This window comes from Pantherophis guttatus, chromosome 6 (assembly GCF_059756535.1).
Source record: "Pantherophis guttatus breed Tessera chromosome 6, ASM5975653v1, whole genome shotgun sequence".
Taxonomy (NCBI): Eukaryota; Metazoa; Chordata; class Lepidosauria; order Squamata; family Colubridae; genus Pantherophis; species Pantherophis guttatus.
Genome location: NC_142068.1, coordinates 41,361,238 through 41,378,488, shown reverse-complemented (window position 1 = coordinate 41,378,488; position 17,251 = coordinate 41,361,238). Strand labels below are relative to the sequence as shown.

The following is a 17,251-nucleotide window of genomic DNA, read 5'->3' as shown; positions in this document are numbered from 1 at the left end:
AAATTGTAGAATAAGTCTTTGTGCCAAATTTATTGTCATCAATATTCTCTATATATGCGTATTTAATTCCTTATACACAGTTCATTCTTAAAATATGTAACTGATCTTTTAGAAGAAACTATCTTTAGAATCAGTTTTTACATTGGCTTCAGTCAAATCCTTCAAGATTAAGGATTTTTCTTTGTTTTAGTATTACATTTAAATAATATATTCTTAAACTTTAATGGAAAACTTTAACAAATATCACTAGAGGGCAGCCTTTTACAATTTTCAGGAATGTTAATGAAATGACACACTATTTCAATGTATGTAGTTTATATTTTGCAAAAGTAACATGTAGATAACAAATTTCATTTTAAAGCTATTTTTCTGCTTTCTCTGCTACATATCTGACAATTCATTTAATAAAATCAATGATAGGTAACACCGGAATCAAGAAGGCCAATAGAGATGAATAACTTTCTCCTAAGATATGAACAGTATAAAAAGGAAGAAACATTTGTTCATCATCACTTCAAACAGGAAAAGCAATATCCTTCCTTATCACCACACCCAGTTATACAGAGAGCAGTCCACAAACTAGGAATGTTTCATCCAATCTAAAGGGCATGTCCAACATCACATTTTGACTCCTGCTGTGATGTCTGAAGAGATTCTACTGAACAATTCAATTTGAAATGTTACACCAGGATAGATCATAGATGATATTGCGTTTTTTTCCAGTGATATCTCAATTAATCTGTTCTCTGCTGTATTAATAGACATTGGCTTATAAACTAGCAGTTTTAAATGGCAAATGACTCAGAGTTTAGCACAAAGGAAGAAGGAGATAAAAAAAAGGTTATAAACAGGCAACCACTCCTGTGTGGTACATAGCTTCCCTATTATGTCCACCTAAGACTGCCAACTCCATTTGTATCTGGAAAGTCTCTTCTTCAAATGAAAGGATTCACATAACACCATGCACGCACACACACACACGCCAGTGGTGGGTTTCAACCGGTGTTACCACCAGTTCACATCATGCACGCGCTTCGTGCATGCACACCAAACTTGCACTCTGCGCAAACGTAGTGTATAACAGAACAGCTGAGACATGTCAATCCGCTCTGCTGCGCCTTTCAGGTGGGCTAAAAACGACCAAATATAAGGTATGTATAACGCAGGGGCGGGCGGGAGGGCCAACATAACTATTAGAGAGAACCAGTTCGCTATCAAGTCACCATCGTCGCTACTGGCTCACTCGAACTGGGCCGAACTGGTAGAAACCCACCACTGACGCACGCGCGCGCACACCCACCCACACACACATACAACAGACACACACACTTATATACATATGCACACCAACCGCCCACTAGTAGCCATATTCCAAAATAAGGCTGGTGAGGAGAAATAGAAAGGAAATACAGTTAAAGAAGAAAACAAAACTGAGAGATATACTAATATGTGGGAAAAGGATAAGTGTAAAAAAAAGAGAAGCAAATCTGTTTAGACATTACAAAAAGGGTTAAAATTCATCAGATGAGCTGCCCTTCCAAATCACAGTCTAGGTTTATTTTTTAAGTGGTTAATTTAAATTTAAGTGGTTAATTTATTATGTCTTCAGCAATAGTTGTGGGAACATGATGGCTCACAAGATTAGGATCCTTGGCTGATGATCAGCAGGTTTACATTCGAGATCTGGTTGTTGCTGCAGGATGGGGTGAGCTCCTGTCACACACTCCAGCTTCTGCCAACCCAGTTGTTAGAAAGCGGGCGATTGTGAGTAGATAAATGGGTACCATGTCAATACCCAATTTAACGAGGATGTGAAAAGAGCTCCCAACTCTGCCTTCCCTGGGCAACTGTGATGACACCACTGAATCCTTTCAATCTGGAAGCATTTCAGCACTCCCAACACAGCTGTAGTAGTAGCAATGTTTGTACCTATTTGAACCCGTATGTTCTACCATTCCACTCCCCAACACACAGCTACTTATTTGAGAAAAAACTCTTATCTTCTAGGATAAGGAAGCTGGTAAGTCCTAACTGAGGAATTTGAAATTACATCACTGAACTGGTATTTCATCAGAGCTGATGACTGATACATGAATTCCTCACCTGCAAAACTGACAGTTGGCAGCTGACATGCATGCTCTGAGAATGCTACTAGACACAGCTTTTAAAGTACATGTAGTGTTACCTCTTAAACTTTCATTTCTATTAAAATATCAGCTAGAGAAGACTTCCCCATCCCAGCTGCTCTTACCACATAATAAAAAGGTTACTACAAGCACCTTTTGATTAATCATAGTAGGAGTCACTTATCAGGAAGGACACACAGAACATTTCAGATTAATAACACTACACCCAAACATGTGAACCAATTAAAATAGTACCTATGCCCCATTTAATTTTTTGGTGTGGCCTATGAGCTGTTATTTTAGAAAGCCAGGAGGAATAGATGTGATTGCAGGAGAAGGAACTGCTGAAACTTGAGCATTTCATACTGGAAAATATTTGAAAATCACTCGCAAATTTTTTTCTCCCTGAAATTGCCCTCCCCAAGAGAAAAAGTCATTGAAATATGAGCTATGGGTTAATATAGCAGTCTTCCATCAATTAATATTAAGCTATGCTGTTTAATCAATATTGAGTCCATAATGAGCTATTTGATGTGGACCAGAACTCTTTCCAGCTCTGATCACAGGCCATATTGGAGCTGATGATATAGTCCAACAACGCACATGGGGATCCATAGGTTCCTAGTCTTACCTGGAAAGGAATGAATGAACAATTTATTGTCTTCATTCATTTTTTTTTCTGTGAAAAAAAATGGTGAAAGGATCAATTAGTGGCATCACTGTTGCCCAGGGGAGTCCCAGTTGGGGACTCATTTCATGTCCCCATTAATGAATCCACCAAAGTGGTACCTACTCATGATTGCAAGCTTTCAAACTGTCAGGTTGGCAGGAGTTGCAGCTTCATTCATGATTCACACCCATATGAATCTCAACATTTACCGCCTTATAAATCTCAAAGCTCTTATGGATTCCTCTAAAACCGCAACCCTCCCACGTTCCTTCTACCCCTGCCACCTGTGACCAAGGCACCCATAGTTTTGCATGTGGTGCTTAAGGACTACAGATGTTCTTCCTGTCATCCAAGCACTTACACTCCAGCTTATCCTCAGCCCGTCCCCTTTCCAGCAGTGACAGGTAGCAGACAATGTCCTTCAGGTAGACTACCTGAGCCAAAGGGGCTGGTTGATGTGGACTGGCTGTTTTTAGGGAGATGTTACTCTTTCGGAGATTGAAAGGAAGTTTCTTGTCCAAACTTTTGGAACCTAAAAGGAAGAGAAAAGGATTCATGTTGTTTATGAAAAGTGTTAATGTTGTTTTGTAAGATGACATTCTTTAGATTATAATTCAAAACAGGTTCAGGCTGACTGTAAGGTGAAATTGATTTAGAGTTATAATGTGGATCTTAGATCAAAATTAATTTTGTGAACTAAGGGGCTGCAATAGATTCTGCATGGCAAATCAAGAATTAAGGTATGTTTTTCATTATACAATTGCATTGTGCTAACTGGTGTTTTTAAAAATCCAAACCTAAAACTCCAGTGAATAAGAAAGCATGATAGCCCAACGGGGGAGTTAGGCTGAGAAGGACTGTAAGCCACTGGCAAGAATGTGGTGGGAGGCAAGGAAGAGAAGCAGCATATGAAATAGAATGAGGAAAACAGGATAGGAAGAAGGATGTTTGCATGGAAGGGGGGAAGGAAAGGGAAGGAAATTGTTATCGTGTGAATTAACATTTTGTTACAGTATGCAATTTTGTGGACTACAGCTGATTAATATATTTATTAGATTGTATCCTGTACCTAAAAAGGAAGATGTGACTTGGAAGAAATAAGTATGGGTGAAGAAATTAGTACACCAGTAAATTCTAATCTTGCTTATTTACCCTTTACTCCCTGGCATAAACTAGTACTCTGGAAACATTGGGTCACCCAGTGACTTCCCCATCCCAGTTGCTCTTACCACGTAATAAAATATTTGAATGACAACAACTCAGAAGGAAGCAGCTCTTACACCACCCTTCTTACCAACCACACAAACATAAAAAAACATCATAAACTGCTGAATTCAGAATGCTTGGAATAAAAGTGCAGAGCTCAAGCAGCAGATAACATAATCCCAGTAAGATTACAGGTAGTCTTTGACTTGCAACATTTGTTTAGCAATCATTCAAAGTTATAATGACACTGAAAAAATGATTTATGACTGGTCCTTGCATTTATGACTACTGTAGCATCCCTGTGGTCATGTGATGAAAGTTTGGCAACAAGGATGCATTTACAACAGTTGCAGTGTCCTGGGCTCATATGATTGCCATTTGTAGCCTTCCTAGCCAGCTTCCGACAAGCAGTCAATGGGGGAATCCAGATTTGCTTAATGTTTGCATGATTCATTTAACAACTGTAGTGATTTACTTAACAACCATGGCAAAAAGGTCATAAAAATCAGTTATAACTCACTTAACTACTGCCTTGCTTAGCAATGAAAATTCTGGAAATTCCAGAAAGTGGTTGTAAATTGGGTGAAAATTCCTTCAAAATGATTGAGCCACATAGCAGATAAATGCACCTGGGTCTTTGAATCAGGGAGCACATTGGAAGTAATTTATTGGCCAATGTTGCAAATTTCTCTCGAAATCATTTTCTCAGTCTAATGTAGTTATTTCTGCTTCTTGAATCCTCACACAGGCCAAAAGTGCATCACCTCAGCTCACCTTCCACTTCAAGCTTCTTTACCAGATGTGTATCCCATGCTAGGATTTTGACCTGTGAAATGAATTTTATGGCTATATATGGGTGAGGCTGGAAAATATATAAGAATGCCTCCATAAACGAAAGGCAGATCTCACCTGGAGACTGTGGGGTAAGCAGAGAACCTGAGGAAATCTTGGAGGACCCTGAGGAGTTGTGAGCAGAAGGGTTACCAGCAGTGGATTTTTGTGATGATGATCTGGACCAGTTAGGTGAGGCATTCCCAAGAACATTGATGTTGGATGTTGGAACAGGACTGAGAGATGCTGATTGTGCCTCTGCTAGATTTGTCTGGAGGCGTTTGGATTCGGGTGTATGCTTTCCCATGGCACTTAGAAGAGTTTTCCCATTGATCCCTATAATTTAAAACAAAGTGATAAATCAGCCTTGATTTATGAATCATGAAATGAATCATAATGAAACATGATGTTTTCTATTAATTTTTTCCAAGATGGAGGCTTCCTTTCCATTTTAGACTATTATTTCCAAACCCATCATCTCAGCCAGCATGGCTCAGAACACTACCTTTGTGCCGCCCTTCTTGATGGTTGTATACATTCCCTTGGTGCCCCATATATAATTGGACCTTATTTTATGCAAGAAATTTTCACAGACATAGGATTTTCTTGTAAATCCTGAGACGTGAATAATTTAAGACACCAGGACTATACAGTAGGTGATCCCTGAAACTCTGTTTTACAGTTTATAGAGCATGAAAACAATAATATATACTTTAAAATAGATTTTACATAATTCATAAGACAAAAAAACCCCCTACATTCCCACCCACCCCCAATAATAAATCATGACTGTCTGTGGTTAAGGAATCAGGCTGGAAAACCAGGGGACTGTGAGTTCTAGCCCTGCATGAGAGCCGCTGGGTAACCTTGGGCCAGTCACTCTCTCTAAACTCCTCATCTCAGAGGGTTGTTGTTGTTGTGTGGAAAATAGGAGGAGGAAAGTGTGTTGGATATGCCTGCTGCCTTGAATTATTTATAAAAATAATAATGGCAGGATATAAATAAAATAATTAAAAAGGGTAGGCAGTTCCAGTCATCTAAGAGAAGCCTGCCAGTAATGAAGTGAAAAAAATATTTCTTAATCCTGATATGCTTAAATTATTTATTTAATACTTCATATAGATATTACATGAAAAACCTTTCATGGATGTTGAAATGATAAAAAATTATTCATTTTGTCAGAGGAAGCTGAAAACATAAAGTTGATGATCTTTTATTTCTTTTTCTGAGGAACTTATACTTTTCCGATGAATTTACTAATTTGTTTTTCTGATGAATTTACTTTTTCTGTACTGTACTTGGTGAACTTGCCATTTTCTGTACTGTATTTGCGTAAGCTCTTCATGGTAATAATTCTGCTCGCCTTTCCTACCTACCATATTGCCCACCAGACTCTCCTACCATTTCCCACCAGCGTGTCCATTTTAATCTAGTAATTTAGTAGAGAAGTAAATGGCGCATTAAGTATCTTGCTATAAGAAGGTTGTATGGAAACAGCTCAAATTCATCTTCATAAAGCTCATATTACTAATTATACAATCAATCCAGATTGCAAATTAGATTACATATTTCTTTAAAAATACTAATCTCTTGATTCTTGATTCCTATGTTTCATCTGATTATCTTCTGCATTTAACTAGAATGGTAGTGGAGATATCACAAAATCAGAAACATAGCACTGAAAAAAGGATATCGCTACATAGCAACTGTTTCCTGGCAAGGGATAAGGATTAGAAAAGCCAGACCACTCTGAAATAATGGGAGATCTCTTGGCACCCAAGGATTGTTTGCTTAACATGTTTACTTAGCTGCTGTTGTATGTTTCTGTGCAGGATTCCAGAGACTGGTAGTCCCTAGCTTTTTATTTGTTTTTACAGCATAAAGTGACAACCAAGTGTTGGAACTAATGTTGAATAGAACTCAGCCTGTTGGTGCCCATAAAGCTCCTTATTAAACATGAAAGATTGTGCAGCTCTTAAAGCATTTACATTGGATACCTGTAACAGGAGCACAAGCAACTTCTGTCTGGATGGATATACCTGTATCAAGAGTCTTGGATTCTGAATACATGAAAAAAACATAAGAATATACACATACTTTAGCAATGGGCACTTGCCATCAACTGATCAGTATTCATTGCAAATTTGCAATAGCAATTGCACAGTTTACTTTTATTTCACAAAAGGCTAATAAATATTTAGGCAGAATACTGAGTTGCAGGTATATACTATCTTGGTTTAGTCTTACAAATACTGCTGCAGAAACAATTTCAGCCCCAATCAACTGTAGGGAAGCATAATTCAGTGCATTATGAGGCAAAGCAGAACACTGCTCCTTGCTCCTTAGCTGGGCATAGCAGCTGACAACTGTATGTGGAGAGACCTTTATCTAGCCTGGTTTGGCCCCATCATGGGGATAGCAGTAGGAGCATTTGGGAAAGTGATGACAGGGATGGGCTCATGATATTTGTCAAGGCAAAGGAGTTCACATGTAACAGCTACTCTTCTTCATAACTCCTGATAGAACTGAGATTCTATATGTAGAGGGATGCGGGGCGGGAAAAAATGAATAGATGGCTGTTTTTGTTTTGATTCCCTTTTCCTCTTCCTGTCAAACTCCTCAGCTTGGTTCAGGGCTTCCTCAAACTTTCTTGTTTTTTCCCTATCCAGAAAGTATCTTTCAATGTGCATAGCATGCTTTTCCTGAGCACAGCAACACCATCAGCCTTACTTGCCAATGTGTAGTAAAAGAAATCCTGAGACAGCCATTTTAAGACCAACATCAACACGGCTGTGCAGTTGAGCCACAATGGTTGTTTAAAAGAATTTAAGAGCAGTCACAAGTAGTCATTTGCATTCAGGTCCATTTATCCTTCTACTCCCCCTTCAGTAGATCAGTGAAGCCTTCCTTCCCAACAGACACTATTAAAAGCACATCTCCTTTTGGGTTGCCACAAACTACCTTCCATACTCCATATATTTTAAAAACAGATCTAGTTGATAAAAAGCATTATTTAGAGAAACATGTGGAATGAATGAATACTTCCACACACAAGAATATACACACACACCTTCCCTTTTATATGAACACTAAAAAGGAGTTCATTAAAACAAAATCAAAGATATGTGGCTCTCAAATCAAGCCCCTGCATCTAAACCTAAATATGTGATAACATGATTATTGAATCATTTGTTCAGTTCACAATTCAAATCACTTTAATTTAACTTGCCATTGCACAGCTACAGAAAAGATAGTCCATGGATGCTGAATATGGATGTTATCTATGAAAAGATTTTTGGGATGAAAAAAAAAATTAGGGGAGAAACACAGCCCAATGAGGATTAAGGTCCATAGAATGCCCATTTCATAAGTGGAAATTCAAAGAAAGTAAATAGAATAGAATATCCTAGAATGGGCATAACAGGACCCTAAGCAGAAGATAGTAAACAGTGCATCATTTAGTGGCAGGCCATGTTTACTCTTTTAGGGAAACAAATCTGCCCAGAAAGACACCTCAAAATATTCCAGTATTAGTCATTTCCACACGTGTGAGAATTCAAGCAGCAAAGAAAACATATAGCTTACCAAGGTTGCTCAGCTGTGAAATACTGGAATTTTGCTGCTGGTTCTCGAGAGAACATTGGCCAACTTTTCTTTTGAAGGACATGAAGAGGTGCTCACAGAGCTCTTCTGGAATATCCACCTCCAGATATGTTCTCATAAACAGCTGGAATCCCTCATAGTCAATAGGCTAACAGGAAGGAGGGAAGTAAAAGACACAAGTGTTTTTTTTAAAAAATAATTTTTAAACGTTAGAAATCTTACCATTACATTTCCTCCCCATTTTAAATTGAGGCTCTCAATTGAGGAGCTAGACGAAGGAAGCGTAGAAGAAGAAAAAATCACGGAAGAAATAAATAAATACAATTGTTAAGGTAGTAATTTATACATGGTGAAAATAGATCAAGAACTTTGTCATTAGACAGTGTAGGTGGGTCAAAAAGCTGTTGGGAAAGGTATCTGGAATAAAGCATGGAATTATATCTGATCAATGCAATTTTTAATCTCCTGGATTTGAGGGTTAACTTGGACAAAGGTTCTCCTTGTTATTTGAAAAGCCATTTAGACACTATTGCCTTATGAATCAGTTGGCATTTAAAATATGCTGTATACACACACCAAACACACACACATTGGAGACCAGTTGGTGGTGTTCTTTGAGCACTGAGTTTCACAGGTCTGAAGAAAGAAAGAAAAAAAATGCATTTAAATTTTAAGAAAATAATTTTATGCACAGAACATTGAGGCCTATCTGGTGTTTTTTGGGCAAAGCCCATGGATCATGAAATTCATCTACAGGTATTCATTAGAGCTGCAGCTTACCTGCATACTGATACACACCTAGTAATCTCTTTCCCATGTGCTATAATGCATGTAATTAACATTATATTTCAGGAATACAAAGTATATTACAGTATGCCACAAGGAAGCACAGTAATACATTTCTTACATGCATATTGAAATCAAGGTTACATGCATATATGCAGAACAACAGTAGCAGTAGTGAAGGTAGAACCTCAATCAGCAACACAACTAAAGTTCTTTGAGCATCACCACAAAAGGCAAAGCATTCAGCATAAGCTTTTGGAAGTAATCCTGACAAATGTATTGAAATTTTCTTGGTGACATTGGTAGAATGGGCTTGGCTGAAGAAGTATTTGATCTTAGTCCAAGAGGACACAAACACACACTTATTTCAGATTTACCCAGTTCTGTTCATTCTCCTGCTTGCCATCTGGCAAACAAGCAGACTTTGTCCACATTTAATTGCTGGGACTCTTGAGAGCTTTCCACTATGCTGAACTCTGAGGTAGCTGATGGAAGACAGACAGTGGTTAACAGGAAACTCACAATTTTCATAGTGACTTTATAATAAAAGTTGCTTAAAAACAAGTGGGGCAGACATAAGTGAGGAAGCCAAAGGGATCAAAGGCAACAGAACTGCCAAAAACTTGCTCCGGCAAGCTCTTAGCTTTGCATTCTGTGAATTATTAGCAGTAATTTATAATTCTGCAGCAAGCCTATTGTATTCCCTGCAATGTTTAATCTAACTTATTAACAACAGTTAACAAGCCTTGCTGTCACTACTCTATTCAAATGACTGATATGCTATATGCCCATGATGGCAAACCTATGGCATGCGTGCCAGATATGGCATGAAGAGCCCGTTCTGTGGGCACGCATGCTATTGCCCTAGCCCAGCTCCAATCACATTTCTCCATCATGTTTCACTCATTCAATTCCAACTTCTCGTGAAAGAAAAAGATCTCACAAAGTTGGAGTTGATTGACTGAACTTTTTCACTCACACACTTCACAATGGGGGAGGTGGGGTCCCCTCCTCTTCCTGAAGCCCATTAAAACGTGGAGCCACAATGAGATCCATGCGGTTCTTTCACCCCTCTGCTGCAGCTCCCTGTTACCCTGTTGCGACAGAGAGATGAACCCTGTCACCCTGTCATGGCAGTGGCGATGGGCGGAGCTTTCTTCCTTAACTTCATTTTAAGGGGAGCGGGAGGCAAGAAGGGACAATAGTAGCTAAAAGGCTGCAAGGGGGGCGGGTTAGGGTTAGGATTTATTAAAGATGGGGATGGGGAAAAGATGCCATTCGTTTCCCAAGGACCCAGGCAGGGGTGAAATCCAGCAGGTTCTGGAGAACCGGTAGTGGAAATTTTGAGTAGTTTGGAGAACCAGCAAATACCATCACTGGCTGGCCCCAGAGTGGGGTGGGAATGGAGATTTTGCAATATCCTGCCCCTGCCACACCCACCAAGCCATGCCCACAGAACCGGTAGGGAAAATTTTTGAATTTTACCCCTGGACCCAGGGAAAGTGGAATAAAAATATGTGTGTGTGTGTGTGTGTGTGTGTGTGTGTGTGTGTGTGTGTGTGTAAATAACAGCCTGGAAAAGCTTCAGCCACAAACAACAGCTGCTGTTATTTTTGCTGAGAGCTTCTAAGCTACACAGCATTCTTTAATAAATACTAACAATAACAAACCATAATATACAAGATTAAAGGAAGGAAGGAAGGGAGGAAGGGAGGGAGGAAGGGAGGAAGGAAGGAGAAAGAAGGAAGGAAGGAAAAAGAAGGAAGGAAGGAAAAAGAAGGAAGGAAGGAATAAGGATGTGATGGCCCTCCAGAGGCTACTGCACTACACTCCCATCATTCCTGAGTTGTGCTGTTAAAGAAATCCAGTGCCACCAGGGAGAAGTCATGTTGTGAAAGAATTAGTTTAGTTTAGTTTTAGTTTTATTTGATTTGTATACCGCCCTACTCATGAAGGACTCAGGGCGGTGAAAAGCCACAGGATAAAAAACATAAATACAAAATTTAAAACTGAATAAAATTGAATTAAACAATTTGGCTGAAATTTCAATCAAAGAATGATTGAAATTCCTCACAAAACCTCATTATTCAGGTTAAATTGCCATGTTGACACTTTGTGATAAATAAGTGGGTTTGGGGTTGCAGTTTGGGCACTCGGTCCCTAAAAGTTTCGCCATCACTGCTATATGCTATGATATCCTATAACACTGCAAAAAAAATTCCACTGACTCTTTATTTTCCTTGTCAATTAACTTGTTCCCAAAAAGTTTTCAGATAAAACAACACAACATTCTTTTTCATTATTTGTGGCTTTGGTGAATGGGGAACAAGTCAGACCCAATGCTATGATTCATGGAATACAGCTTGGAGCATCTTTACCAGCCTTGACTTTTCCCATGACAATATATTCCATTCTATTTCAAATAGATATTTTTCTGCTATTTCTTTCTGCAGTATTTTATGGCTACAGTAGGTTCATTTTAGTTGGGCTGTTTCAAATTGTAAGGATTAGATTTCTTTTTCTCCCTAAAGATTTATCGCTCTCCAGGATAAGCAATTTTGTTTAGTTTTTTCTGTTTGATAATGTGCGGATTTAATTATCTTATCATAAATATAAACTTACATAATTAAGGGAAATCTTAATTTATGCCAAAGCAACCATACAAAGCAACAAATAGCACAACACATGAGAGCCTGAGTTGGAAAAGAAGTCTTACTTGGTTCAAAGTGTCTTGCTTCTGAGGGAATAAAGAGCAGAGAAAGACAAAGCAAAGTTGAGTGAAGAAGCATTGAAAAGTAGCTACTCCATTGGACAAAGACAATTCAAGCATCCATGAAGGATTAGACTGCAGTTCTTCCTCAAGTGCTCCACCATAGAAGGCACATGGAATGTATGGAAGCATACATTGTTCTGAAGTATCCCTATTTCAAACTTCACCATCAGATGAAAAGACATGTTCTATTCAGAAGATTTTGGATGAGATCTTTGGCTTGGGAAATTTGCAAATAGTTGATAGGTAGCAAAAAAGTTCTGAAAGGAAGAGCTTTCTGTTCAAAGGATTTAATGAAGTGTGTGTGTGTGTCTGTCTATCTGTCTGTCATATTTGTATCTAGGACTTCTACCAAAGAGCTTTGTACAGAATATAGATTATCTATGTTTATTCTCATTAACAACTGTCTGAGTTTAATTAGGGTTGGTAAGAGAATGTGCTGCCTAAGGCTGTTTTTCTGATGAGGCAAAGAACAACACAGAGTACCTTTCTTTATTCCAGACTAACACCTAGATCTGATGTGAGGTGAGAGGAAAGAATTTTAACTGGAACTGAGGGAAACAGGTTAAATTATATGGTGGAAGGCAGGTTGTAAGCACCTCATGGACCTTGCCATTGTTCCCTGCCCCTCATTATTTGCCATCAAACACATCTTTCTTATTCTGCCTATAGAATTGGATCTGCAGTAAACTGTGAAGTCTTTCATGAGGTTATTCAGGATGGGAAGTCCAGTAGGGTTTATTCCCAGGATTGCAATATAAATGAGTATTAGATTTTTACAATATAGAATAGTTTACAATATTTTTAAAATGTTTACAATATTGCTCTAACTCCTACATTGTCCAGCCTATAACACTAACATACTGTATTGTTAGTTGTGTAACTAGTAGAACTATCTTCTGGTTCAACATGTGGCAGAACACCTTTGCTTTAAATAATTAAGTGCAACAAGGAATACTCTAAGCAATATTTCACTAAATTACATTGAAAACTATTTTTTATCAAAATGAAACAATTTATCAGATATACTACCTACAGCAACTTATTCTTGGACCTAGTGATTTCTTTAGAACAGATAGTATCAACTGATGCAAATATAAATAGTTTACTGTTAGTTTCTATTACCACACAAAATAAATCAATTAAATTAATAAATCTACCCAGTGATGGGGAGAAGGGACCTTATCCCTTCATAGAGAAATTACTGAACACAAATTACAGAACTGTCTTAATATTTTTGAGTTGAGAAATTTAGATAAGATATTTGATGTGTGATTTTACTGATAGGGTTTTTAAGATATTTCTTTTTGGATCTGCATAATTGATTAAGGCCTCCAATAGAAAAATGATAGAAAAATGAGGATGATAACTGTTCCTTCCCCTTCACTTCCCTGAATTCAGTTTAATCTAAAACAGTTAACAGTTCAAATTTACTAAACAGTTGTAGTTTACATGATTTTCATTTAAACTTTTTTGGGACTTGTATTTCCTGTCATGATCTATGGTAAAAGCAGGTTGGAATGAATGGAACAGGTAGCTAAGAATACTTTTATTTTGCCGGGGACTTTCATATGATTTTTGTTGTTATTTATTGAGTTGAGTCTCCAATCTTTATTGTTGTGTTGCTTGGTATCAGATGAATATTTTAGATATTAATTGCCCTTTTAACTGTGTTGGCTTCAAGTATTTAAATGGACTCTAAAAGTTGTTTTTTAACATCTTCATTATATAGTTTAGAAAAGACAGTACAATTGGCTTCATACAAAGTAGAGATAAATTTATTTGGGCTGTTGGTATTGTGAATTTATATAAGCTTTCTTTACACAATATTAGTTTGGCCTAGTGGATAAGGCAGCAAGCTAGAAGCTGAGAGACTGTTGAGTTTTACTCCTGCCTTAGGCATGAAATCTGGCTGGGTGACTTTGGGCCAGTCACTCTCTCTCAACCCAACTCACCTCACAGGGTTATTGTTATGAGGGAAAATAGGAGAAGGAAGGAGTATTTATGTATATTCGTTGCCTTGGGTTGTTTATAAAAATAATAAAGATGGGATTAAAACAATAAATCAATAAATCACTTTGTTCTGCAAGTTGCTTTCCTCAAACTGGCTCAAAATCAAAAGTTCCAGATTTGTATTGAGTTAGGTAAGCGTTTGAAAATTCAACAAGAAATATCACTGAAAGTACAAATACGTACTAATATATTTGGTATATGTGGAAACGCCTAAAAATAATACAATTGAACAAAAACGCTTGTGCAGTTAAAAATAAAAAGCAATTGAAAATAAAATAATAGATTGCATCTAAAGCTGGAAAAGATAACTGCCCCCAAAAAGTTAAAAAGATTTTGCTATTTGGTCCAGGACTGTATGTGTAATCTTAGAGGAAAAAGATACTTTTGGGTGTATCTATACTGACTCATTTTGCACTCAAAAGTTTACAATCAATTCTACTTCAGAGGCAGCCACAATGTGATTACTGTGACAGGTAATCTGCTATCTGAAACAATGTTTTAATTTGCCTGTCAACAATGATGGCATTCCTTCAAAAAAAACTATCTTGTTTTGGCTTTCCTTAAATGAAAAAGGAAGCTGGACTGAATCAGTATAATTCTGGGCAGTGGATTACTCCTCCCTCCCACTGTAATGTTATTACTAAGGGATAGTGAGGGGAGGATGATTAAACAAATAAAAAGTATATGTAACAAAGGACCTCCATGAAAATATCTCCTTTCTCTTTCTATATTCCTTTTTGGTCCACTTCCTCCACATCCTCTCCAGAAAAGCAAATCCAGGTTCAAAGGATTTTAAAGGCAATTAGTTGTTATACCCAATGGCAAATGCAACCGTATTTCCAAGTGGATAGTAATGAAGTATAGTTACCTCAACTGCTTAGTGCAGAAGAGAAACCACAGCATGTGCTCATGGCAGAAAGCAGAACATCCAACTTCTAGCCACCCAAAAACATTATCCTGCTTGCTTCCAAGAGCCTAACAACTACTTTTCTAAATAGGAATGTGGTTGCAATTTGTGCTGGGTTTTTTGTGGACTTGTCTTTCTAATTACTCTAGGTGTCAAAAATTTTCTCACAGATAATTTGTCCTCATTTCCCATTTAATTTAATAATATTCAGTTCTGGACTAATTTGTCTTCATGAATAGCTCTGCAGCTTTCTTCCTTTTCTTACCTGGAAACAACTCATTGTTGTTTTTGCTAATTTCCTTTTCCTACAGCAATGAAGATATAGTTCATTTTGTCATGTTTAGTAACCCCCCTTTTTTCCTCTTAGTAAAAACAGCAACATGACAGAATCATCCTCATGCTTTTCTCAACTTCTCAACTTTTACTCCCACCACCAAGTTAAGTTCTAAGTGCCATTTTGAAAAAGTAAGTAATAATAGTTCAATATATCAAATATAAGGGGGAGGGGAGACTAAACCTAGGGCATAAACTAATGATACAATACTCAAATTTAATATTTATTCATTAAGTTGTAGTTCACTTCTATATATCTTTAGAAAACAGTGAGAATAACTTTTAAGATGTTGTAAATGACATGCATTTTGACTAGATGATTTTATGAAATATTCCTATATTGCCTAGGCTTCTCCATCCTGAACATTTAAGAGTCAGTAATGATTCTAAAAAAATAAATGCGACTTTAAAAATCACCTTACTAAAAGGCAACTACTTGATTTCCAATTTCCAAGTAGAACAGTTAAAACTCAGTTGCATCATCCAATAGCAGAATGTTAGGATTTGTTTTTCACTAAATCCAGTAGAGCTAATTTATAAGGAGAGATGGACTGCAGATCTTCAGAAATCCTTATTTATTTATTACTAGGATTTTTATGCTGCTCTACTCTCATGGCCTGTGAGCAGCTTACATTCCTCCTCCACATAAGAAGATTAAAACAAATCAATATTATATCCAATATTATACTATGATTAGAACAGCCTTAGAAGCAGATGAACTGCACCAATATAGTAACCAGAAAAGGAGGATCTTGCAACTTATTACAAATATTTCTTGAATGTTCTCTAGAATAGTTTTATAGTTTTCTGGAAAATCAACAGTGTGGATGCCAGTCTGATCTTGGCTTTTGATTTTCATTAATATTTGAGAGAATTTTCATACAAAAATGAATTACCTTTCAAACCTTTCTCACTACCCCAGGCATGATGCCAAATGTATCTTTCCTTAGCAAAAATCTTGTAATTAAAAAGAACTTAAGCTAAGCAGTGGTGAATGTTTGCACTCTGGCTCCCTGTGTAGGGAGGAGGTTTTATCTTTCCATTTCCCATTCAGCAATTTAAAAAAAATCACTTCCCAGAAGTTACTATTAATCTCACAAGAAAAACTTTCCTTCTTTTGTATTATGGTGCTAATAAAAATCACTTTATCTACTCACACCTCTTTTAAAAACTGATGTGACAGATTAAAAGGCATATTTAGGGAAACATATTGTTCGGTTGGTTTAGGGTCTGAATAATTAAAAAAGCTTACAAAAGATTCAATAACCATTTTATCCTAAAAATGTTATTAAGATCTTTTGGGAATTTTGTACATAGAAATCTACACAGCTAGTTTATTTTGTCAATAGGCATTTATGAATACAGTTAATGCAAGTTTCCTTACTTGTTCTGGATTATATTTTGACAGAATACCATCCCCATGAAACTCTTCCAAAACATCTCTCAATTTCTTGGTAGAATCTAGAAAGTGAAAGACAGCCAGTAAGATTAAGAGCAGCCTATTTCCAAACAAGTTCTTCATAACCGGGTAAGGAATGATTGTACAGAATAATAGCAACGCCTTGAATAGTAAAATATTCTGCTTTCTTTTAAATGGTTTAAATTGCATTAATAAATGTGAGAGCTATTTTCCTAATCTCAGAGCCATCTTGTAATACATACATCACATTGCAAATACAAATGTTGGACCATGTTATTGTGTGCAGGATAAAAAACCTGCTTTCTTTATGCAATTTGTATGCCAGTCTTACAGCCACTAAAATCTAGTAGTTAGAACCATTATAAGTTTTTTTTTTTTGCAGAAAGCATTTCCAATTTTTGCAGGGGAAGGGAATCTTCATACAAGCTACATAATGATTCCCATCGGTATTATCAGCTTGATAAAGCATTAGAATAAAAGTAAAGAAAGACAAGTTCTAGCCATTGAATTTTGATTGGATGATCTCAGACTAATATATTTCAGCCTCCTGATAGAACTGCTGTGAAGATAGAATAGTGATTGAAAG

General features: G+C 37.1%; 1 protein-coding gene across 8 annotated transcripts in view; it reads right to left on the bottom strand.

The window, feature by feature from the left end:
• DGKG (diacylglycerol kinase gamma) overlaps positions 1-17,251 on the bottom strand; it is a 150,873-nt gene that overhangs the window by 56,318 nt on the left and 77,304 nt on the right. For 4 of the 8 annotated variants that reach the window (XM_087872131.1, XM_087872132.1, XM_087872129.1 and 1 more), the window contains 5 exons: positions 16,630-16,706; positions 8,419-8,584; positions 6,831-6,893; positions 4,912-5,169; positions 3,158-3,328 (listed from right to left, as the gene is read on the bottom strand). In XM_087872131.1, coding sequence (XP_087728257.1) covers positions 3,158-3,328; positions 4,912-5,169; positions 6,831-6,893; positions 8,419-8,584; positions 16,630-16,706 — 735 coding nt within the window. Of the gene's footprint in view, positions 1-3,157; positions 3,329-4,911; positions 5,170-6,830; positions 6,894-8,418; positions 8,585-11,938; positions 11,960-16,629; positions 16,707-17,251 lie in introns of those variants that run through there. The other 4 variants (XM_034439621.3, XM_034439620.3, XM_087872133.1 and 1 more) reach the window with 3 other exon arrangements.